This window comes from Hippoglossus stenolepis, chromosome 4, assembly GCF_022539355.2.
Source record: "Hippoglossus stenolepis isolate QCI-W04-F060 chromosome 4, HSTE1.2, whole genome shotgun sequence".
Classification (NCBI taxonomy): Eukaryota; Metazoa; Chordata; class Actinopteri; order Pleuronectiformes; family Pleuronectidae; genus Hippoglossus; species Hippoglossus stenolepis.
In genome coordinates, this window is record NC_061486.1 from 27,286,867 (window position 1) to 27,311,190 (window position 24,324).

Here is a 24,324-nt window from a genome sequence, read left to right on the forward strand (position 1 = left end):
AAAGCTCCAAGGATCACACCCAAAATTGCTCTGCAGCTCAAATTTGAATAAGATAAATGTATCAAGGGATTCCCAGTGAAACTAGTTCAGTATGAGAGTGTTTAAAAGCAGTTGTCAACTTCTCACAGAGGAAAGCCAGACAAAAATGTGGACTTCATCAATGATGATATTCTGCCACGGCATATGATTTTATTTTCTAGAGTTTTAATTTGTCAAATCTTAAATATCTAGTACTGGAAGAATGAAACAAATGGATGAAAAGAAAAATAAGAATCCTGCAGTTGATACATCTGAAGTGACAAGTTGCAAGTAAAGATTTACAGAAGAGTGAAATCGTGTGAGTGAAAGAGTGAGCATCAGCTGCAGAATTCTCATGTCAAAAGACAGCTTATTTGTGCCTTTATTAAGTTTGTGAGTGGGAGTTAATTGAAGGATTTTTACTTGAGTCCAAATTTTCACTTAGCAAATTGTGATGGGCCGAGCTCGGGGGAGAAATGTAAGCAAGAGGAAAAGACATTTCAAACAGGCGTCTTACTCCAAGAACACTTTATTCTAACACATGTTGCCAAAATAAAGCACAAACCACATGATAATACAGTTTTTCAATTCATTAGTAATTTGTACAATTTCAATATAAATCTACCATCACTTTTACAATGTCTGCCATGTGTAATATATTTCTAGGTTGAAGATCATGTCAATGATGTCAATGTCAATATTCAACAATAAATTAGCATGTTCTCTGACATTTGATGCATGTGCATCATCATGCACGTACATGATACAAACAAAACCCACTTGTAAAAACACAGCTCCATGGAACTACTGCTTATACTGTACATCGTCACCAGTGTAGTGGACTGCTCCGGCCGCCCACAAGGATTAAAATCTAAATCATAATTTTAGCATGAAAATCAAAGCAACTTTGAATTTCACAGAAACCAAAACTCACCTCATCAAACACACACACACACGTTTGTACTTCTATCTTAGTGAGGACATTCATTTACATAATGCATTCCCTAGCCCCTTACCCTAAACCTAATTCTAACCCTAACCCTAAAACCAAGTCTTAACCCTCAAACAAGCCTTTGAAGAAGTGAGGACCAGCCAACATGTCCTCACTCTCACACAAAGCCTAGGACATTCACAAATAAAAATGAATGAAGGAGGAGTGACAGCCGCTCCATCTTCACTGGTTCTGCTTGTGATGCGTGTTCAGGCCAGTGAGGTTCTCAGTATGGTTTTTTCTGCTCAGACACACACACACACACACGCAGGGAGACATACAGTGATTACAAACCTATTTTTTATTGATGGTGATGGTTATGTTTGTTTTCACATTATCTTACCTGTACTGATTTTCTTCCTGCTGTGGAGAGAATAGGTGATAATTATTCCTTTAGAAATGAACACTTCACATGTCTCAGTGTTTGCTACAACAGTAGTTCTCATCTGTTGTCATGTGACTATCCCTCAAAAGCAGAAGACTTTGATTCTCTGTGCTTTATCCTTGACTGTTTATTTACCTGCAGTGCGCATGAGGTGATGCCACTGAATAACTAAGTACCTCTGTTACTTTTCCCCCTGATTAGTGGAATTTAAATTAATTTTCCATATTCCTCATTATGACCTGGATCATCGTGTGCGCACATCCTTTTATCAGCCTGTTTATGTGAGGACCTCCACACCCACCTGAGTACAGCAGCAGCATTACACCCAGGAAGAGCAGCAGTGTGACTATAAAGACACCAACGTTGCGGTCAGACAACCAGCTGCTTGGCTCTGAGAGGAGAAAACACAACAGAAAGACGTCAGGCCTCAACTGAGTCCCTCTGCTGCCACTGTGTGATAATTCATGGCACTACAGCTCAATCGCTGCTGGGTGGGTTCTCTCCCCTTACCTTCAACATGCAGGATGAAACTCTTTTTGATGGGCATCCGCAAGGACTGGTGGGAGACGCTGCATGTAAACTGTCTCCCAGAGTTCCTGCGTGAACCCTGGAGGTAGAAGAACGCCGACACAGAGAAGGTCTTGTCTTGGTTGTGTTTGTGGCTTGACAGCAAAATGTTCTGGAGTACAGTGGGCAGAGGAGCGCCAACCCTCTGGCCTGCCGCTGCCGGGTCCTGCTCGTACCAAACTATCTCCACATCCAGAGGGTAGTAATTCTCTGCATCACAGGAAACCCTCGGCTCCTCGCCCTCCTGCAGATGGAGGACGGGTCCGACGTTGACAGTGACACGGGGAGGCTCTGACGAGACAATGAAGTATGAGTGAATTTTCAGCGAGAGGTCTCATGACTCTGAGATTGTCAAGAGCCGATTTTGTGTACAACATTAATTATCCTCTTTTTAGTTTTAAAAGTGATATAATTGAGAAGTTCTCAAACAAGAATGCCAACCATGCTAGTTTCAGCTTCTTAAATATTAGAAACGGATGTTTTTTAGTTTCTATTTTTATATTTGTAAACTGAATAAAACGTTTGTTTTGAACAGTTGGCCTGAAAAAACATATGAGTTACGACGGGCATGATACACTGTCTTCTGACTTTAATAGACTTAAAGATGAATCAGTCAATCTTATTCACATATATTCAGTGATAATAAAAAGAAGGCCAGTTGCAGCCCTTAATGTACAAGACAAAGTTGTGAGGGGAATCTCGCAGGCTGAAGGAATTCATTTTTTTCTGGATCAATGGTTTTTTATGCAGAAGAATTTATTCTCAATCCCGGCTGCATCAGGTTCTCAGTTGTATTCCTAAATCTGAACTTCTGATTCGTCAAAGGAGAAAATGAATGCTGTTCCGCTCTATTACCTTCACTGTTCACTCACTTTTAAGCATTCAAAACCTTTTATTTCTGAGATTCACATTAGCTGGATCATAAAAAATCAAACTTGTCTATTATTGAAGGTTTATTTTCGTAACACTTCCACTCTTTTAATGCTCTCTAGACATCTATCAAAAGAGAACACGTCGCCTGTGATGCCTTCACACATTATACTGAAAGTTGTTCCATATTTTGAACATTTACTGACGTGTGTGAAGTCCTCAGCCACTCAGGCTTCAAGACTAAAGAGGACCAAGCTTTTACAGTCAGGCCTGGTACGGTCTAATAAGCTCACACTTAAAACTATACATTCAAAAGCCTTTTTATATGTCAACCACAGTTAGCATTTTATACATCATGCCCTGATCCATAACCTTTGTGTGACTGTCTTACCTTCGACATACAGATTTATATCCAGACTGGTGAACAGTGGATTCACTGACACTGAACAAATGTACCTCCCTTCACTGCTCATCTTGGTGAAGGGGAGGTTATAGGTAGCATCCCCCCTAGCGAGGCTCTTCAACTCAACCCCAGTCCCCTGGTTATGCCCCAAGCGGTGGGAATGGCTGAAGAGTATGATTCTTTCGCCACGATGTTGCCAGTTCCACTCCACAGTGACATTTGCTCCCCTGTGGTCCAGAGCAAACTGGCAGTGAAGCTTTTGTTGGGAGCTCAGGGCAGCTTTGACTGATGGAGATTGTGTTTTCATGACCAGGGCAACTATGAAAACAAAACAGAGGCAAATGAGACAGAGACATGATTTAGTCAAACTGTGATATGTTTAATTATTAAAGACAGTGAGTGTTACCCATTGTTGTGAGCATCTCCCTGTCCTCAATGACAGGCCAGTTGCGGTAGTCCTGCTGTCCAGGGGGGGGTTGGTCAGATGGGTGTCTGAGGAAGCTAGTGACGGTGAACAGGCCCTTGCTGTGTTTGAGGGTGCAGCTGAACCAACGGTTGTACTCCTTGGCTTCCTGGGCAGGCCAGCGGACATCGATTCCCTCTGTACTGTACCTACGCAGCTCACAGTCCAAATGCTCTGCCTCCACCCCCTCCACATAATCCCGCAGGTCCAACTTAGATCCTACAACAGAACAGAATACAGTAGAACACAAGAGAACAGAACAGCGCTCAGTGTTGTTGATGTTGAGTAGAAGGCTACAGCTCTTACCTGTGACCAGGAAAGTGACGGCATGTGGGTTGACTGGATCATCTCCTTTTCGGCCAAACTGCAGCATGACCTCTTTGTGTATAGGCCGAGTCTCAGTGTGACCTTCTTCATTCAGAAACACCTTTTCATCAGTGAAATGACAGGGCAGCCATGTCATCTGATGCAGGCACAGAACTCCTGAGAGACACAAAATAATTCAGTGCAGTGCAGCTTACAATTTCTTTATTTTACTGCTTTATAATATCGTACAAGTACAGTGTGGTATACTGCATTAATTATATTACAGTATAAAGTTGTATCTAACAGTAAATTAAAACACAGTGTAGTATGGTATACAAAGAAAAGTGTAGTATACTATAATATAGTAGTGGCTTATAGTGTGGTATGCTTTAGACAGGATAGTGTAGTTTACTAGTACAGCACACCGTTGTACACTATATAATAGTATTATAAAGTAGGATGGAATGTAAAGCAGGGTGTAGTATACTGTAGTATATTACAGTACAACGTTGTACAGAAAAGTATAGTGTAATATAATGTGTTGTAGTACAATACAGTACAGTATAGAAAGTACAGGGATACCTCATTATCGTATTACAGTATATTACAGTAGAGTGTGTAGTGTAGTATAACACACAAACACACACCACAGACTGAAACAAAGCTTGAGTCAGTAACTTACCTGAACATAGAGACAAGTAACAAAGTATGTGTAAGAGTAAATCCATGATCATCCACCGGTACAGATCCCCTTGTTGTAGCTGCAGATCTGTGAAGACACACTTTCACTTTCACTTCGTCTGAAACACAAGCTGCAGCTGCTGTCACGTGGTCGGTTATAATATCAGAGACCGGAATATATTTTATAATGTGAACACACTGTATGAAACCAACATTTGACCGATACTCTATGTCTGGTCTGTGCGCTACAGATGTTGCTTAACTACAGATGTTGCTGAACTACAGATGTTGCTGAACTAGACATTCGGAACGTCACATGTTCAGTAAAACATAATGTATGAACACATGAAATCAACACGAAGCACACAATTCCTTATCATAACTTAATTCATCGATCGATCAACACGAAGCGAACGTTTGCGTTTCGTTTTCAACCTTCAATACTCGATTTGTCCCGAGGTGGCGGTGTGAATCAGCCGTGGGACCCTCTTGTTTTTTTGACACGTTGATGCGGAACAGCGGAAGCGCTTTATGCGAAGTTTTGACATGCCGCAGTGAATCGTCTCAGTTTGTTGTATTTGCTGTGCAGCGGTGCAGGTTTAATTGACTAAACACACTCTTCAGTCTAACTCTGAGCGGAAGAGAGAAGGGGGGAATGAACCGTAAGGAAAGAATGAAAAAGACGTTTCTATGGTTAAGAGAACAAGGAAAAGAGAGATGAGGGTGAAGAGAGGAGAGTCGAAGCCACAGAATGACTGATACACACACACACACACACACACACACACACACACACACACACAAGACAGTGAATGTTCCACTTGCTCGACATGGACTTTCATTATGTGTGCAGCAGTTAAGTGTGTGGCCTGCGGTTTGTTCACAGGCTCTTGAGAGCTACACAGATACACACATGTGCACACACATCATTTTTTGAACTTCTATGTTAGTGAGGACACTCATTGGCATAGTGCATTCCCTAGACCCTTACCCTCTCCTTAACCATCACGACTAAATGCCTAATCCTGCCCTAAATCAATCGTCCTAAACCACTTCACCTAGAAGCCTTAACCTAACCGTCTCGATCTAGCACCTTGAGGTCAGAAGGTTAATCTTGATCTCATCCTCTACAAGATTAAACTTCAAGTCGGATATCTCTCGCCTAAAAGTTGAACCTTTAACTGCACTTCTAATACAGGAAGCCATAGATTGGACTAAAATCTGATCAACTGAAACCACAAACTTGGACAACTCACTCTGGATCCAACCTGAGAGACTGAGCGTAAGAGTCGGAGATATGATTGGATATGTAGGTGATATGGGGGACGCAGAGCTACTGACTGTCGTGTGACGGCTAGTGTGTTGCCTTTGGCTTTTCATTTCGACTGCCCAGTTGACAGAGGGGGCAATGGGAGTCATGGAGACAACTTAATACTCCCTCACTCCATCACAAATAAATGTCTAACCCGAACCTTAACCCTTACCTTAACCTAAATGTCCTCACTTTTTCAGAAGTTAAAAGGGATAAGACCAAGTGGTGCTCTTAACTACCTCCACTAAGGGAGTTATGGTTTTACCCTTATCTGTTTACTTCTTTGTTACTTAGTTTGAAGGATTACGCAAATACTACTGGACGGATTATGACTAAACTTGGTAAAGGCATGCAGTATGGGTCAGGGAAGATCTTATTACATTTTGGTGTGGATCCAAATCAGGGGGTGGATCCAGGAATTTTTTATCAGCTAGGGCTTTTTTGGACGTTCTTACAGATTTCTCACGGGATATTTCAGGGTTCAGACATATTTAGGGGACTGATATTTATGAGTGTGTGCAATTTGGTGCAGATCCAAATGGAAATCTGGATCTAGTGAATTTAAATGTGGCTTCAAAGGAGGACTCTTGGTGGAGGTTTTTTCCCTCGAGTGACATTCTAGTTTTGTTGTATTTTTGTACAATACACTAAGTCAAAAGGCTTTCTTCATCTTCTTCTTTACTATCATCCAGCCCTTTGGCCTTTACATTGTACTTCATCTATCATCAAACCACCTTTTTTAGTTATTCATGGTCATTCTACCACCAATATTCAACATTGCTAATTGTATGTTTTCAGGAAACCAGCTCCGTTGATGGTGTTAGTTAGCTTGTGTCAGTGTCTGTGAATTTGTATTGCTGCCTTTTTTTAAATCTTTCTTTACTTCTTGGTCACAGCAATTCTTCAGAATATGTCGAATGTTTTGTCTGTTAATTCAATTAGTTTTCAGTTTTTTACACCCCACTCTCTCTCTGGCTCTCTAACTCACTCTATTTCTTGCCCTCTGCACCTTAGAGACAAGTTTAGTGCTGCCCTACTCTGTTTGTCTTCTCTGAACATTTGTGATCAAATCTGGGCCACACACACAGACACACACACGCATGCACGCACACACACACACACACACACACACATACACAGTTACCCCTCAGGCCACAGGGTTTTTGGTAGCACACACACGATCACACATCTGGAATCAGTCTGAGCAGAACTCTGTTTATCCCTGTAAATGGACTCTGACCTCACTGACCAGCTCCGCTCGCTGTGAACAGGTTTGAGTTCCTCTTCATCAGGCCGCGTCAAAGCTGATGGCTGACATATACAAGAAGTGAAGGTCAGTGTAGTTTGCATGGGGTAAGTGTGTGTTTCTAATGAGAGGGCCACAAAGAGTATGCAGCACGACAGCCAATGACTTCCAAAGTTCAGCTGGCAGTTTTACAAGAGGCTTTTATTTTATGTGTGTGAGTGTGTGTGTGGATATGGAGACAGTGACAAGTAGAGAATTAGACAAAACATTTGCTCCATTTTGGTTTTAGTTTTAGAGCTTATATTTATCAAAGCTCCAAGGATCACACCCAAAATTGCTCTGCAGCTCAAATTTAAATAAGATAAATGTATCAAGGGATTCCCAGTGAAACTAGTTCAGTATGAGAGTGTTTAAAAGCAGTTGTCAACTTCTCACAGAGGAAAGCCAGACAAAAATGTGGACTTCATCAATGATGATATTCTGCCACGGCATATGATTTTATTTTCTAGAGCTTTAATTTGTCAAATCTTAAATATCTAGTAGCGGAAGAATGAAACAAATGGATGAAAAGAAAAATAAGAATCCTGCAGTTGATACATCTGAAGTGACAAGTTGCAAGTAAAGATTTACAGAAGAGTGAAATCAATGGCAGCAATAGCCATACTTATGTTGTGTTTACCCCTGAGGACAGCAGAAGAAGAACTTAAGTGTTTGGCATCTGCATCGTGAGGTTTAAAATACCCTGAGATATTTATACTGCATCAGAAACATACAGTTATTTCAGGTCAGATCTCAGAGGGGTGCACTTTCCTCTGTTTCTGAGCATCAGCTGCAGAATTCTCATGTCAAAAGACAGCTTATTTGTGCCTTTATTAAGTTTGTGAGTGGGAGTTAATTGAAGGATTTTTACTTGAGTCCAAATTTTCACTTAGCAAATTGTAATGGGCCGAGCTCGGGGGAGAAATGTAAGCAAGAGGAAAAGACATTTCAAACAGGCGTCTTACTCCAAGAACACTTTATTCTAACACATGTTGCCAAAATAAAGCACAAACCACATGATAATACAGTTTTTCAATTCATTAGTAATTTGTACAATTTCAATATAAATCTACCATCATTTTTACAATGTCTGCCATGTGTAATATATTTCTAGGTTGAAGATCATGTCAATGTCAATATTCAACAATAAATTAGCATGCTCTCTGACATTTGAGGTTCACTCCAGGTAAATAATATCATTTAATTTACTCTGTGTAATAATGTTCTAGTTTCATTCATTATTTCACCATGTATGTATCCCTGAGATCAAAGCAACATGTTGAGTGTATTGACGTCCTTATATAACATTCACAAAGCCGATTTTTGAAAAACATTTGAAACTGAGTGTTGCTTACGTCCATGTTTGTTGGCTGGAAGTGATTTTATTAACTGCTTGTATTGGAGTATTGAAAAACCACAGCAGGAACATGTGCCATATAGCCTATGTGCTTGCATGTGTGCATGTGCATCATCGTGCACGTACATGATACAAACAAAACCCACTTGTAAAAACACAGCTCCATGGAACTACTGCTTATACTGTACATCGTCACCAGTGTAGTGGACTGCTCCGGCCGCCCACAAGGATTAAAATCTACATCATAATTTTAGCATGAAAATCAAAGCAACTTTGAGTTTCACAGAAACCAAAACTCACCTCATCAAACACACACACACGTTTGTACTTCTATCTTAGTGAGGACATTAATTTACATAATGCATTCCCTAGCCCCTTACCCTAAACCTAATTCTAACCCTAACCCTAAAACCAAGTCTTAACCCTCAAACAAGCCTTTGAAGAAGTGAGGACCGGCCAAAATGTCCTCACTCTCACACAAAGCCTAGGACATTCACAAATAAAAATGAATGAAGGAGGAGTGACAGCCGCTCCATCTTCACTGGTTCTGCTTGTGATGCGTGTTCAGGCCAGTAAGGTTCTCAGTATGGTTTTTTCTACTCAGACACAGACACACACACACACACACAGACACACACACACACACACACACGCAGGGAGACATACAGTGATTACACACCTATTTTTTATTGATGGTGATGGTTATGTTTGTTTTCACATTATCTTACCTGTACTGATTTTCTTCCTGCTGTGGAGAGAATAGGTGATAATTATTCCTTTAGAAATGAACACTTCACATGTCTCAGTGTTTGCTACAACAGTAGTTCTCATCTGTTGTCATGTGACTGTCCCTCAAACGCAGAAGACTTTGATTCTCTGTGCTTTATCCTTGACTGTTTATTTACCTGCAGTGCGCATGAGGTGATGCCACTGAATAACTAAGTACCTCTGTTACTTTTCCCCCTGATGAGTGGATTTTAAATTAATTTTCCATATTCCTCATTATGACCTGGATCATCGTGTGCACACATCCTTTTATCAGCCTGTTTATGTGAGGACCTCCACATCCACCTGAGTACAGCAGCAGCATTACACCCAGGAAGAGCAGCAGTGCGAACATAAAGACACCAACGTTGCGGTCAGACAACCAGCTGCTTGGCTCTGAGAGGAGAAAACACAACAGAAAGACGTCAGGCCTCAACTGAGTCCCTCTGCTGCCACTGTGTGATAATTCATGGCACTACAGCTCAATCGCTGCTGGGTGGGTTCTCTCCCCTTACCTTCAACATGCAGGATGAAGCTCTTTTTGATGGGCATCCGCAAGGACTGGTGGGAGACGCTGCATGTAAACTGTCTCCCAGAGTTGCTGCGTGAACCCTGGAGGTAGAAGTACGCCGACACAGAGAAGGTCTTGTCTTGGTTGTGTTTGTGGCTTGACAGCAAAATGTTCTGGAGTACAGTGGGCAGAGGAGCGCCAACCCTCTGGCCTGCCGCTGCCGGGTCCTGCTCGTACCAAACTATGTCCACATCCAGAGGGTAGTAATTCTCTGCATCACAAAAAACCCTCTGCTCCTCGCCCTCCTGCAGATGGAAGACGGGTCCGACGTTGACAGTGACACGGGGAGGCTCTGACGAGACAATGAAGTATAAGTGAATTTTCAGCGAGAGGTCTCATGACTTTAACTCCTTATGAGATTGTCAAGAGCCGATTTTGTGTACAACATTAATTATCCTCTTTTTAGTTTTAAAAGTGATATAATTGAGAATTTCTCAAACAAGAATGCCAACCATGCTAGTTTCAGCTTCTTAAATATTAGAAACGGATGTTTTTTAGTTTCTATTTTTATATTTGTAAACTGAATAAAACGTTTGTTTTGAACAGTTGGCCTGAAAAAACATATGAGTTACGACGGGCATGCTACACTGTCTTCTGACTTTAATAGACTTAAAGATGAATCAGTCAATCTTATTCACATATATTCAGTGATAATAAAAAGAAGGCCAGTTGCAGCCCTTAATGTACAAGACAAAGTTGTGAGGGAAATCTCGCAGGCTGAAGGAATTCATTTTTTTATGGATCAATGATTTTTTATGCAGAAGTATTTATTCTCAATACCGACTGCATCAGGTTCTCAGTTGTATTCCTAAATCTGAACTTCTGATTCGTCAAAGGAGAAAATGAATGCTGTTCCGCTCTATTACCTTCACTGTTCACTCATTCTTTTAAGCATTCAAAACCTTTTATTTCTGAGATTCACATTAGCTGGATCATAAAAAATCTAAATTGTCTATTATTGAAGGTTTATTTTTGTAACACTTCCACTCTTTTAATGCTCTCTAGACATCTATCAAAAGAGAACACGTCGCCTGTGATGCCTTCACACATTATACTGAAAGTTGTTCCATATTTTGAACATTTACTGACGTGTGTGAAGTCCTCAGCCACTCAGGCTTCAAGACTAAAGAGGACCAAGCTTTTACAGTCAGGCCTGGTACGGTCTAATAAGCTCACACTTAAAACTATACATTCAAAAGCCTTTTTATATGTCAACCACAGTTAGCATTTTATACATCATGCCCTGATCCATAACCTTTGTGTGACTGTCTTACCTTCGACATACAGATTTATATCCAGACTGGTGAACAGTGGATTCACTGACACTGAACAAATGTACCTCCCTTCACTGCTCATCTTGGTGAAGGGGAGGTTATAGGTAGCATCCCCCCTAGCGAGGCTCTTCAACTCAACCCCAGTCCCCTGGTTATGCCCCACGCGGCGGGAATGGCTGAAGAGTATGATTCTTTCGCCACGATGTTGCCAGTTCCACTCCACAGTGACATTTGCTCCCCTGTGGTCCAGAGCAAACTGGCAGTGAAGCTTTTGTTGGGAGCTCAGGGCAGCTTTGACTGATGGAGATTGTGTTTTCATGACCAGGGCAACTATGAAAACAAAACAGAGGCAAATGAGACAGAGACATGATTTAGTCAAACTGTGATATGTTTAATTATTAAAGACAGTGAGTGTTACCCATTGTTGTGAGCATCTCCCTGTCCTCAATGACAGGCCAGTTGCGGTAGTCCTGCTGTCCAGGGGGGGTTTGGTCAGATGGGTGTCTGAGGAAGCTAGTGACGGTGAACAGGCCCTTGCTGTGTTTGAGGGTGCAGCTGAACCAACGGTTGTACTCCTTGGCTTCCTGGGCAGGCCAGCGGACATCGATTCCCTCTGTACTGTACCTACGCAGCTCACAGTCCAAATGCTCTGCCTCCACCCCCTCCACATAATCCCGCAGGTCCAACTTAGATCCTACAACAGAACAGAATACAGTAGAACACAAGAGAACAGAACAGCGCTCAGTGTTGTTGATGTTGAGTAGAAGGCTACAGCTCTTACCTGTGACCAGGAAAGTGACGGCATGTGGGTTGACTGGATCATCTCCTTTTCGGCCAAACTGCAGCATGACCTCTCTGTGTATAGGCTGAGTCTCAGTGTGACCTTCTTCATTCAGAAACACCTTTTCATCAGTGAAATGACAGGGCAGCCATGTCATCTGATGCAGGCACAGAACTCCTGAGAGACACAAAACAATTCAGTGCAGTGCAGCTTACAATTTCTTTATTTTACTGCTTTATAATATTGTACAAGTACAGTGTGGTATACTGCATTAATTATATTACAGTATAAAGTTGTATCTAATAGTAAATTAAAACACAGTGTAGTATGGTATACAAAGAAAAGTGTAGTATACTATAATATAATAGTGGCTTATAGTGTGGTATGCTTTAGACAGGATAGTGTAGTTTACTAGTACAGCACACCGTTGTACACTATAGAATAGTTTTATAAAGTAGTATGGAATGTAAAGCAGGGTGTAGTATACTGTAGTATATTACAGCACAATGTTGTACAGAAAAGTATAGTGTAATATAATGTGTTGTAGTACAATACAGTACAGTATAGACAGTACAGGTATACATCATTATCGTATTACAGTATATTACAGTAGAATGTGTAGTGTAGCATAATACACACACACACACACACACACACCACAGACTGAAACAAAGCTTGAGTCAGTAACTTACCTGAACATAGAGACAAGTAACAAAGTATGTGTAAGAGTAAATCCATGATCATCCACCGGTACAGATCCCCTTGTTGTAGCTGCAGATCTGTGAAGACACACTTTCACTTTCACTTCGTCTGAAACACAAGCTGCAGCTGCTGTCACGTGGTCGGTTATAATATCAGAGACCGGAATTTATAGAAATATTATATTTTATAATGTGAACACACTGTATGAAACCAACATTTGACCGATACTCTATGTCTGGTCTGTGCGCTACAGATGTTGCTGAACTACAGATGTTGCTGAACTACAGATGTTGCTGAACTAGACATTCGGAACGTCACATGTTCAGTAAAACATAATGTATGAACACATGAAATCAACACGAAGCACACAATTCCTTATCATAACTTAATTCATCGATCGATCAACACGAAGCGAACGTTTGCGTTTCGTTTTCAACCTTCAATACTCGATTTGTCCCGAGGTGGCGGTGTGAATCAGCCGTGGGACCCTCTTGTTTTTTTGACACGTTGATGCGGAACAGCGGAAGCGCTTTATGCGAAGTTTTGACATGCCGCAGTGAATCGTCTCAGTTTGTTGTATTTGCTGTGCAGCGGTGCAGGTTTAATTGACTAAACACACTCTTCAGTCTGACCACAGCTCGTGTGTTAGAACTGGAAACAAGCTGACGACTTCCTGTAGCTACATTCAGCTGCTTAGCTTCAACATCAGTGATGGACAAAGGTAACGGACTTCTCTGTCATCCCCTTAAACATCTTCTCCTGTATGGGAAACATGGTTACACTTGTAAAAAGATTAATGTATCAATTTAAGACTGAAGTTTGGGTGAAACTGTCATAAATTCGGCTTGATTCTCAACACAATTAATTGCTGAAGTTTGACAAAATAGTTTAAAACTTTTCTCTGACTCTCTGGCTTCAGTTTTTGTTTTGATGACAGACGATAATGGCATTGACAGGAAAACATAAATCAAACACAAGTTAAGGAAGCAGATGCTAGTTTGTGAATTGGTCTAATGCTTAAATAATTGTACCAATTGTTATACTCTACGAGGCAAATTGTGATTTGAATACAGGCTATGCAAATAAAATTTGATTGTTTTAATGTTGTCTGAAAAATTGTGACATAATGATTGAGACAGTAATCAGCAGTTGCTTCACTAGTTATTTTGTCCACCTCTTATAAACTTTCCTAATTGAGTGATTGGCTTCTCATTAAGCAATAATTCTTTATTGGGTGTTGAGTCGTCTCTTTTATGCTTTCAGACTCGGCCGTTCTTCAGGGGGCGTTCCTCCTGGCTAATAAGCTTTGTCTGCCCTCAGCCCTGTCCTCCCTTCAGAAAGCTGACTGGAGCAGGGTGGGACATCCAGTGGTGGAGGCAGTCAGAGAAATCTGTGGACAGGATGAACTCAACACAACAGCTTGCTGCTGGAAAAAGAAGATAGTTTGTGTTGTGTGGTTGAAGCTGTTGTGCGGAGAGGCCGAAGAGGACGTAGAGACATCATGGAAAGAGAACCCTTTCTTCCCTCTCCTGAATGGCCTCCCTGAGCTCAACCATGTTGTCCTGCTGGAGCTGGTGAGGTCATTGGCGGCTGCAGATGTTTTCGCCAATTTCCTCCTATGTCTTCCCCAATCTCAGATCTGTGTTGAGCTTGAAAGGCTGGTGCATCATGTGAAAAGCAGCCCTACCAGAGAGGATGATGTGCAACTTTTTCTGGAGGTGTGGTGGGAACTGTGGAAGGGCAGAAATGAACAGAAAGTAGGAGGAGAGGACAGCATAGAGGCCATGTTTGCCAAGCAGTTTGCGCGTCTGTCCTCTTTGTCCTCCAGTCTGTCCCCTCAAGCTGCCAAGAGGTTTAAGCTCGACACATCACCAGCCAATGATGTCCTGCACATTCTCCTTCATGCACTTACAGACATGAAAGATCACATATCCTCATCAGATCTCTGTCTCCAAGCCCTCTCCATTTCCCTTGATTCTCTTTTCACTGCCTTGCTAATAGACCAAGAGGTCAAGCTTCCAACTAAAGAGAAGATGCACATGTTGTCTAAAGCTGTCAGCATCAGAGAAAAGAATGATGGGAAACTGAGTCCTGAACTAATTCAGGAGGCTCAGAGCGACTTGCGTGCCTCTCACACACCGTCTCAGTTTAAACCCAGCAGGATGACGCTTGGAGAAGCCTTGAAGATTATAACAGACCTCACACAGTTTTGGCTTAACAGCAAACTCCTGGCAGTAGATGACAGTACAAATTTTAGTTACTCTACATTTAGACTGGAACAGAGTGTCCAGAGAGTCCTCACAGCTCCAGAGGAAGCTGGTTTGCCTGAAACGATGACTGAAAGTGATGTACAAAAGCCAGAGATGAATCTACTCAGAGGTTTGCTGGAGTCCCTGGTTTTCCCCACCATAGAGACAACCCCCGAGATGGAAGCAAAGGTCACCATGAACATCATCAGTCACCGTCTGGAGGACTATCAGAGCTTTGCTGTGTTGTGTGCAAGTGAGAAAAGCTGGGCCTTCCCTGATGAGCAGTTGCTGGACTTCCTGGAAAAGAACCAAGCAGCCTTCCAGCAGCACGATACACTGCTCAGCCTGGCCTCCACCCTCATGGCTACACTCCACAGTGAGGCTCCTAATGTCAAACAGTGCAAGAAGCTGATGAAAGTCACTGCAGACATTTTCTCTGCTCTTTCGTTAGAAGACAAAAACAAATCGTTAGCCGCCATGTTGAGATTGTCCACCAGAGGGTTTTTGGGGCATTCTGTTCCCTCTGCTGTGACTGATGGGTTTAAGCAGGAGCTCAACATGGCTTTCAACTGCATCATCCAAGGAGGGGGCGGAGCGTCAGCCACAGTGTCGCTGGGCCATCTGAATACAGCGGCCGCTTTGATAGCACGAGTGGCGTTTCAGAATCCAGAGGCCGCTCTGAAGTCTTGTTGTCATTCAGCTGTCTTCAACAAGGGGGCTTTCTCTCTCATGGCTAAGATCCTCCAGCAGCTGCCTGGACTCAGAGGAGAGAAGGGAAGAGAAAATGAAGCTGAATGCGATGAAAAAGAAGAAAAACAGGCAAAGGGAAATTGTGATGAAGTAAAGGATGATGTGAGTGGTGGCCGTCTACTCTGCAAGTGTCTGCAGGAGACAATCAAGACCAAATCATTGCTGGCCTGTGAAAAAGAGCAGCTCCTCAAGTTCCTGGGTCTGCTGATGATGCCGGTCATAGCGGTTGAGGGAGAAGAAAGGAGGCAATGCTTTCTGCCACCTCAGGAGGTCGTGAATATCTTTGTCCTGCCGAACCTTTCCACAGCGGGTGAGTGTCCTGTGGTATTCATGATTTTAAACTTCATCAAGTGAAACTTTATCTGTTGCAGACTGAAATGTTTGTTTAGGAATCTTCCTTGTTGAAAATGCAACTATGAATGACACCAGACTGCTAAAACAACAAGATGCTGAAATTAGCCTTATGAATGAATGAATGAATGAATGAATGAATGAATGAATAGGATGTCAGCGATTTATTATGGAGTTTTATTATGGAGCTTTCAACCACATCTCACAGCCTTCATCAGCAAATGAATTCTGCTAAGTTGTTTTGGAGGTTCCAGGTTCTAATTCAGGTTTGGCTTGGGTCTGTGTGGAGTTTGCATGTTCTCCCTGTAAAACCAGAACAATATGATGAAAGATGCTGAGACGTTTCTGTAGAGTCAGCTTACAATCATCTGAGTTTTTGCCTACAAGCAATACCTTTGACATTACATGTAGTGATTTGATCAATTGTTAACGTAAAAATATAGAATACATTGTGTGTTTAAGTATAGAAAATAAGTATGAGCCTCTCTGCTCCAATGTTTTCCCTCCAGGTCGCAGTTTGTTTGACACAGAACTGAGTCTGCAGCTCCTCCACACTGCTCTGGGTGTAGATGTCCAGCATCCAGCCTCTTCTCCCCACTGGCTGTTGGACTGTTCTCCTTTTCCTCTGCTGTACATCCTCGCCCAGCTGCACAACCAGGCTCTCAGGTTAGTCATCTTGTTGCCTTTAATTCAGATACCTGCTGTTATTACATTTTTCCATAACTGTTTAGCCTTTTCAGTGAGTCCCATTAAGTTAAGTGATAACTGTGACCTGTCTCAATGGGGTCCAGACTTTGTCTCCACTCAGTTCACAACACAGAGTTCTCCAGAGGGTACAGGTGAGGGGTGGTGCAGCAGGCGGAGGCAGGATGTAAAGTATAGATTCTGCTGCGGAGATCTGTGCTCTCTTGACATCTTCCTCTGCATCTTCTATGTGTGTGACACTACTTTTTCATCCAGACTTTTTAAATTTCTCTTATGTTTTAATTTTTGTGTCCATTATGTATTTGAAACGTCATCAACACACTCACTCAATGTGAATCCTCCTGTTGTATTCTCACATCGGCTCACTCGGTCATTATCCTGAGTTCTCACCAGGGGACTGGCCAAAGAAACTCTGTTCTCGCATGCAACCCCTGTAGAGAATGTCAGAAGATTATCCAGAGTTCAGTGCATGTCTGAAAGCAGCTTAAATCTCTACTAGGTTTTGGGAACAGCCACTGGAGGGCACTGTCTGCCACTGGTCCATGGACACCAAGGAGCTGCTGGAGTCGGTGCTGGCCACACTGGCGCAGGTGGTTGGTGCAGAGGTGGCAGCGGCCCCCAGCAGCTGGTCCAGAGCTCTTTTCTGGCTCTACAACAAGATGGAGGAACTGGACTGGGCAGTCAGGTTCCACCTGAAGCCCGTGTGGGGAGAACACTTCAAAAATGAAGTTCCCTTGTCTCTGCTGACTGTGTGTGATTTACCAGAGCAGGTAACAACCTCTTGGATTTGACTTCACCCTGAGTTTCTTTCTTTGTTTACAAGCTGTTCAAAGACATTATTCATCCAAGGTTTCAGATGAAAGTGAAGACATTGTGTACGATCGATCTTCTATGCACAAACCTTCACAAACCATATCCTCTCAATACACTGCTCAGAGGAAGTCAATGGTGATCATTCAATCTCAATGAAGTGTGATAATCATTTATATATTAGAGCCACGTCATGTCCCAATATGTTGCTCCATTTTCTGAGGACAACACACGTTGGGCCTTTTGCAAGAACATGTTCCTGTTATTCAAAACTACATTTGTTTGTGCTGCGAGTTTGTGCAGCTGAAAACAGAAAGATTAGAAGTTTGTTGCTGTTCAACATAAAGAAGCTGCATCATTTGTTTTTCAATGTAACTTTAAATCTTTCTTAAAATGTCTTTCTTTAGTTTGAACTTATCATTTTTCTTTCCCTCTCTCCAGGAGTGGTCCGGTTTGGACCTGCCTCAGTACGGCCAGGGCAGCGGCCTTTTGGCCTGGATGGAGTGCTGCTCCATATCGGACTCCCTTCGGTCCACCATGTTGTCCTGTCTCTCTCTGGACCAGCGCCGGACTGACCATGTCGGCATGTTCAGCAAAGGCCTTCTGGTGGCCCTGACCCAGACTCTGCCCTGGTGCTCCGTCTCCCAGTGGTCCAGGCTGCTGGGGACCCTGAGGGAGCTGATCACCTCCGGTCGCCTCCACGTTCCCTTCTCGCTCGAGTACGTGGACTATCTGCCCCTAATGGATCTTAGGAAGTTTTCATGTGATCTCCGCCTGTCAGTCCTCCTGCTTCGTGTCCTTCAGCTGCTCTGTGGCTCCAGCTGCTCAGACTGGCTGTCAGCGGACGGCTGGGCGCATGTTGGCAGGTTGTACGCCCATGCTGTGAGAGAGATGATGAACTCGCTCAGAGCCAAGCTGCCTCTTCCGTCATCTGGTGCCTGGACGGCCTCTGCTTCAACACCTCCTAAAACACCAGCATCCAAAGACTCAAATCCTTCCTTCACTTCAGTCAAAGTTACCAAACCGACCATAGACTCTCTGACTGAAGCAGAAGGCCTGAAAGCGTCAAACGAGGAAGAGGAGGTGGAGACGACTCTCAGCCAGGAAGTCCTGTTTGTTCTCAGCCAGCTCTTCTGTCATGTTCAGCACATCCAGGTAACATTAACACCACGGCCACAGCTGGACAGTATATCTGAAGGTCTATGAGAAGATGTGTGTTTTAATTCATATATTAAACTGTAGGTAAAAGCAGTCCCAGTGAGGCTGAGCTACAGATCTAGGTTAACTGGGCTTATGTAACAACTTCTACAGAGAACAAAAACCGCGTAAATTAAAAAGTTTAAGTTCTTTGCACACAACTAGTTTGGTTTTCTAAGAATGTGTTTAATGATCTTGGTTATTAAAAGCCAAAATCCTAATATTTTAGATGTAAGGCACCAGTAGATGATATTTTGATGGCAAAATGTTCCTCCCAGTATAATTTTAATTACTCCTCTAGGTGATGATGCCAGGAGGCCGGAGTGAGCCGCTGTTCTTGTCCAGTTTGGAGATCCTCAGCCACTATGAAGCCGTCATGACCGCGTTTCCGGAAAGCAGCAGCCCGCTGGAGAGCGACAACACCCGTCACTTCTTCACCACCATCACAGACAACCTGGAGAGCGAGGAGATGAAGGTGGTGCTGCAGCAGAAGATCGCTCAGCTCGTCTCGGCAGACGCACGTTGATTTTTTTGTTTTCACATGTTTTCCACTGGGGAGTCAGGGTTTAGATGTTCAAACTCACGTCTGGAGAGTTCAAGACAAAACAAAGATATAGTTTCAGTTGTCAGTGTTGCTCACTGTATTCAGTTAATGGAGTTATTGCAAAGTTATGTGTTGGGAATCTGAGTGAATAAAAAAACTACATGTCACAGCAAATGTCTTTATTCTTTTCTAGTTTGAAGATTCCCGCTCTCGTGTTCTCTAATTTGAACTAGGGGGTAAAGTTCTATTACACATTAATTATTATATTAAACAGACTCCTTTTTCTCTACTATTTTTGAGCCCTAACGCTCTATGTTGGGAAGTGATGCTGTCCTTAATGTTAAAATCTTATTTTTTTCTTTTCAATTTTGTTTTCTAACCAGTTGTCTTGAGGGCACAGTCCAATTAATCGCTTTGTTTAAATGTTCCTTTTGAGGGGTTTTATAGATTGGAGACTAACGCCTGTTTAACTTAACACTACTTAACAATTAGGATCAAACCAACAAATGAGAAAACAACTAAGCTGCTTTATAGTTTTCTGACAAGCAAGGTTTGTCCTGAGGCCATTAAAAATGAAATCTTTGGTCTTTGCTTTTCCAAAAAGAAAAAAAAATGTTTCTCACTCTCAATCTGGCAGGTAGATTTATCTTTATGGCATTTATTCAGTTTTACATAATCATTGGAAACAGAATCTATTTTAGTTGGAAATTTAAGTTTACCTTCATGAATAAGTCAGCACTTAATTTATACAAAAATATCCTTTTTAGAATAGTACAATGTTAAAACATTCTTTGTCACATATAATAACTGACACGTCTGAGACCAAACCAAACCTCCGATTCAAACATTGTTAATTCACAGATAAAAGCTGCATCATGATGTTGTGCACCAACACTTAGCAAATAGCTTAGATACATTTTGAGAAAATATCAGTATTTCCCAAAAATGGATGGAAATGTTAAGTATAAAAAAAAATTGTAATAACTTGATGTAAAACCGAAACAAATGGTATTTCAGTCTCACAAAAAGTCAGTAAACCAGACCCTGTATTACTGAAGTGATTTTACAATTACAGCTTTTCTAGTTGAATAACTATCAGAATATGATTTTATTCTCTCAAAATATAATTTATGACTTGATTCTCTAAGAATTTTTCTACTTCAAGGTCCACATATATTTGACAGCAAAGTTTGAGCAGGTTATTATTAGAAGCAGGTGGATTCTTCAGTCTGTCTTCGGCCTGTCTTTGTGTCCGTCTCCTGTCCCTCTCTTCTGTCTCAGGTAGAGTCTCTTAGCTTTCTTCAGCAGCAGGGTGAACCAGTAGATCTGTGGAGCCAGGATCACCAGGTTGCCCACGTTGCAATGCAGAGGCAGATGGAAGGGCGCTCTGTGCAGCGGAATCCCAAACTTCTGGCCGTACATCCAGTACATGAAGGGGAAGATCAAAATCCGACACGTGAAGAAGCTCAGGAGGACGATGACGCCGTTGATTTTGTGCAGCATGGTGTTATCAAGGCCCAGCTGGACGTCAAGGGACACGTGAGACGAGAAACAGATGAGACAAGACAAAAATACTGGAAGAGAAAAGAACATCATCTACTAGTTCTGCTGTACTTTACCAAAATGAAACTGCTCCTGACCATAAAGATGTGAGAGTGAAATAGTGCTCGCTCAGACAAAGCTGAACAAATCTCTGGTTGTTCTCTTCAAACCCTCAAAACTCTTTCTTAATAACTTTGGGCTGTGAATCTGCCAAGTACAGATTTATAATTTACATAGTGGATCCAACACTAAATAAAGTTATTTATTTTCCAATATTTTTCACATTTCTTGGGTCTGATGTGAAGCCTGTTTGATTTATCAGTTGGTCTGTGTGAGCCTTTCACAGAAATAACAGTGTCAGCGTTTATTTGCCAATATACACCAACATGAAAACTTTTATATTACTGATTAAATAATGCAGAAAAGACTGCATTTATGTTTATGGTATATGTTAAAAAATTATCTATATTATTTTAAAGTTTTTTAGATTTGGTTGTCTTTGTGTTTTCTTTTCATTTTATAGTTACTTATAATAAAGTTTATGGTTATTCTATACATCAAGCCTCACTTGCATTTCTCTGACGTTAGAGTTTGATAACGACATCTTAGGAATCAGTGCCAAGTTTTTTTTTTATACATATATCAGCGACTATTTTTTCATGACGTCCACAAAAAATTATCAGATTTTTTTTGTGACTCAAGTCTGTGGTTACGTACTATGGAGTAGAAAGAGAGTAACCAGTATAAAAAAAAAGACTAAACTGTGGAGCCCAGCAACAATAAAGTGCTAAATAAATAACTAAAACATGTTATTTCAGCTGGTGGCAACACTGTACGAGTCATTTAGGAAAACAGACACAACACTGATGGTCCTGATGGAGAAATCTAAATATAAGAGTCACACACAGTGATGATGTGTTTCACCTGGATGAGGATCTTTCCTAAAGAGACGAAGGGAGTGCTGAGCTCTGTGATGAATAGGCAGCCGATGAAGAAATCCCCCAGTCCTCTTCTGAAGAACTGCAACACATACACACTTCAGCACAGGCTCTGTGTGTATGTGTGTATGTGTGTGTGTGTGTGTGTGTGTGTGACAGTCATTCCCCCAGCTGTTATTACCAGAACAATGGGCAGGAAAACAAGGAGCAGTGTCAGGTGGTGGAGGACCATCATCCAGTCCTTGAGGAGGAAATCCCTGACTGTCTGCAGAGAGTGGCCACTGGGTGCACGGCCGGGATCTTTGCCCCTCCGAGTGTGAAAGTAGCTCAGGTACATGGCGTAGATGTCGTGGGCCATGTAGGGAGCTCCGAACACAGCAAACCCATTGACCAGCCAGTGACTGTATGTGAGTCATATAACAGAGTTCATATGCAAACAGTGCAACAGTTCAGTCTATATGATTTGATTTAAGACAGCAGTTAAAATGATTGAGGGAGATCTGGTCACAGATCTCTCTCTCTCTCTGTGTGTGTGTGTGTGTACCTGTCGGTTATGACATCTTTGCAGGACGTCACAACTATTACTCCAGCTGCAGTGGACACAGCTGCATGGATGGCAGAGACCAGTCTGAGGGACAGTTTGCAGAGACGTCACACACTACAGGAGTTATTAATCCACTCACAGGTCGTACTCGGTGTCTCCGGCTGACATATTATTTACACATGACCGAACAACGGAGTAGAAATCCATCTTTTTGAATAGCTGCACATGGATGTTTACCAGCCGAGACTTTCTTAAACAGATGTCTTAGCTGAAACGAGTCACTGGCCTATTTTAAAGAGCCGAATTAACCATCTCGGTATAATAACTCATAATAGCTGCAGACTTTCACCGTGTATGTAGAACTGTAGAGAAAAGGAGACGATATTAAAATGCACAGTATCTTAAGGGAGTTTGGTGAATTGCTGACCTCTCGCTGACCAACACCACGTCGCCATCGCTCCAGTGTGTCCGAGCTGATTTGAGGATTTTCCTGAAGGTGAAGAAAAGCCCTGGAAACACCACAGCTCCACATATGACAGCTTTAAGCATCACTTCAGTCACACTCGACCTCAGCCACACAGCAGCAGCAGCAGTGCGAGCTAGTTGCTAGCTGGTTATATTCGCTGCTTGCTAGCTGGTTATATTCGTTGGTTATATTTGCTGGGTTGTGTGAGGTGAGCAGGAGCACTGAGCTACTTCCGTATTCTACTTTACTGAGCTGCTATTGGTCTGATGAAAAGAGCCCTGGACCAATTATAATGATTGGTCCTTTTAAATAAACAGCTAGTGTCAGCTGCATGCACTAAAAATAATACTGCAAAAATATTACTACTGAAATAATACTACTGAAATAATACTACTGAAATAATATCACTGAAATAATATTACTGAAATATTACTTCTAATATTTTACGACTGAAATAATACAACTAAAATAATGCTACTGAAATAATACCACCAAAATAATACTACTGAAATATTACTACTGAAATAATACCACGAATAGAATTCTACTGAATTATTACTACTGAAGAAATACCGCTGACATAGTACTACAGATATACTACTACTGAAATAACAATACTGAAATACTATTAATGAAATAATAGTACTGAAATAATCCAAATGTATAGGAAACTAGACATACTGGATTATTTAATTGATTTTACATCTCTTGGTCAAGTTTCACATTTGTTCTTCTTCTTAATCAGTGTGTGAGCGGGTTGTTGTTAGTAACGGGTGTTTATGCAGCTATCCTTATTGGGACTTTACATTGACTTCCATTCATTGTGGACAGTCTAACCCAAACCTTAACCTTAACCAGGACCAATGAATGCCTAACCCCAACGTTAACCTAACCACAATTCATATGATGCTGGTGGCCACATCTGTCCAGCAGCCACTGAAGAGGCTTCCCCTCGATGTGTTCCTCTACTCTCTGCATAGCTGAACAACATAGTGCTTCTCATAACACTGAAGTACATCTGCACATCTCCTTGAATGGAACATCAGAGAAGTGCTTTGACTGATCTCTCCCAAATCAAACAGATTCCACCCAGCAACGTCTGGCCTGCAGAGCAACCGATGGTCTTCATGTCAGTCTGAAACTCTTCTCTGTCCAGGATCATGTTGCCTGCTGAGCTCCTTCCTGATGTTCTCCTTCCCAGCACGAGGAGGACAAGAGCAGGCTGAAAACCAACTGGCTCTGCATTATACACAACTTAAATATATTTTCATCCTGTTGTTCTTTGTTGATTGAGGGCAACATTAGAAATGTCTTATCAAGTTTCTTCCTTACCTCTGGTTTTAAAGCCATCCTAAGGATATCTACTCCCTTTGTCTTGGCCTCTCATCATGAACATCATGCATCGCTTTCCTGCCTATCTCCTCTTGAAACGAGCAAGGCTGCAGACTCTTGTCTTTTACAACCCCTTTAAGTTAGTATGCTTATGAATGTTTCGTT

At 42.0% G+C, this 24,324-nt stretch overlaps 4 protein-coding genes across 7 annotated transcripts; 1 reads left to right on the top strand and 3 right to left on the bottom strand.

Moving 5' to 3' along the window:
- Positions 1 to 529: 529 nt before the first annotated feature.
- dhrs13b.2 (dehydrogenase/reductase (SDR family) member 13b.2) lies at positions 530 to 4,838 on the bottom strand. Of its 2 annotated transcripts, none has more exons than XM_035155268.2 (8): positions 4,686 to 4,838; positions 4,004 to 4,180; positions 3,641 to 3,916; positions 3,223 to 3,552; positions 1,905 to 2,252; positions 1,696 to 1,785; positions 1,353 to 1,369; positions 530 to 1,250 (listed from the first exon to the last, which is right to left on the bottom strand). In XM_035155268.2, exons 1-8 carry the CDS (start codon positions 4,735 to 4,737, stop codon positions 1,236 to 1,238), a joined length of 1,305 nt encoding a protein of 434 aa, XP_035011159.1. In that variant the 5' UTR covers positions 4,738 to 4,838; the 3' UTR covers positions 530 to 1,235. The 2 variants fall into 2 exon arrangements, with proteins under 2 accessions (XP_035011159.1, XP_035011158.1); XM_035155267.2 differs by having other exon boundaries at positions 1,353 to 1,372.
- A 3,402-nt stretch (positions 4,839 to 8,240) lies between these two features.
- Positions 8,241 to 12,855, bottom strand: LOC118106593 (tapasin-related protein-like). 3 transcript variants are annotated; one of them, XM_035155272.2, is made up of 8 exons: positions 12,722 to 12,855; positions 12,030 to 12,206; positions 11,667 to 11,942; positions 11,249 to 11,578; positions 9,919 to 10,266; positions 9,648 to 9,799; positions 9,367 to 9,386; positions 8,241 to 9,234 (listed from the first exon to the last, which is right to left on the bottom strand). In XM_035155272.2, the coding sequence occupies exons 1-8, from the start codon at positions 12,771 to 12,773 to the stop codon at positions 9,177 to 9,179; spliced, it is 1,413 nt and encodes a 470-aa protein (XP_035011163.2). In that variant the 5' UTR covers positions 12,774 to 12,855; the 3' UTR covers positions 8,241 to 9,176. The 3 variants fall into 3 exon arrangements, with proteins under 3 accessions (XP_035011163.2, XP_035011166.2, XP_035011165.2); XM_035155275.2 differs by having other exon boundaries at positions 9,077 to 9,234; positions 9,367 to 9,383; positions 9,710 to 9,799; XM_035155274.2 differs by having other exon boundaries at positions 9,077 to 9,234; positions 9,710 to 9,799.
- Positions 12,856 to 13,204: 349 nt separating this feature from the next.
- gemin4 (gem (nuclear organelle) associated protein 4) lies at positions 13,205 to 19,504 on the top strand. The gene is made up of 6 exons (XM_035154667.1): positions 13,205 to 13,452; positions 13,995 to 16,040; positions 16,591 to 16,747; positions 17,286 to 17,556; positions 18,038 to 18,751; positions 19,095 to 19,504. Exons 1-6 carry the CDS (start codon positions 13,443 to 13,445, stop codon positions 19,317 to 19,319), a joined length of 3,423 nt encoding a protein of 1,140 aa, XP_035010558.1. The 5' UTR covers positions 13,205 to 13,442; the 3' UTR covers positions 19,320 to 19,504.
- A 464-nt stretch (positions 19,505 to 19,968) lies between these two features.
- On the bottom strand, positions 19,969 to 23,051 carry LOC118106263 (TLC domain-containing protein 3A). Its single transcript, XM_035154668.1, has 5 exons — positions 22,789 to 23,051; positions 22,362 to 22,445; positions 21,999 to 22,218; positions 21,804 to 21,899; positions 19,969 to 20,858 (listed from the first exon to the last, which is right to left on the bottom strand). Exons 1-5 carry the CDS (start codon positions 22,908 to 22,910, stop codon positions 20,562 to 20,564), a joined length of 819 nt encoding a protein of 272 aa, XP_035010559.1. The 5' UTR covers positions 22,911 to 23,051; the 3' UTR covers positions 19,969 to 20,561.
- Positions 23,052 to 24,324: the final 1,273 nt, after the last annotated feature.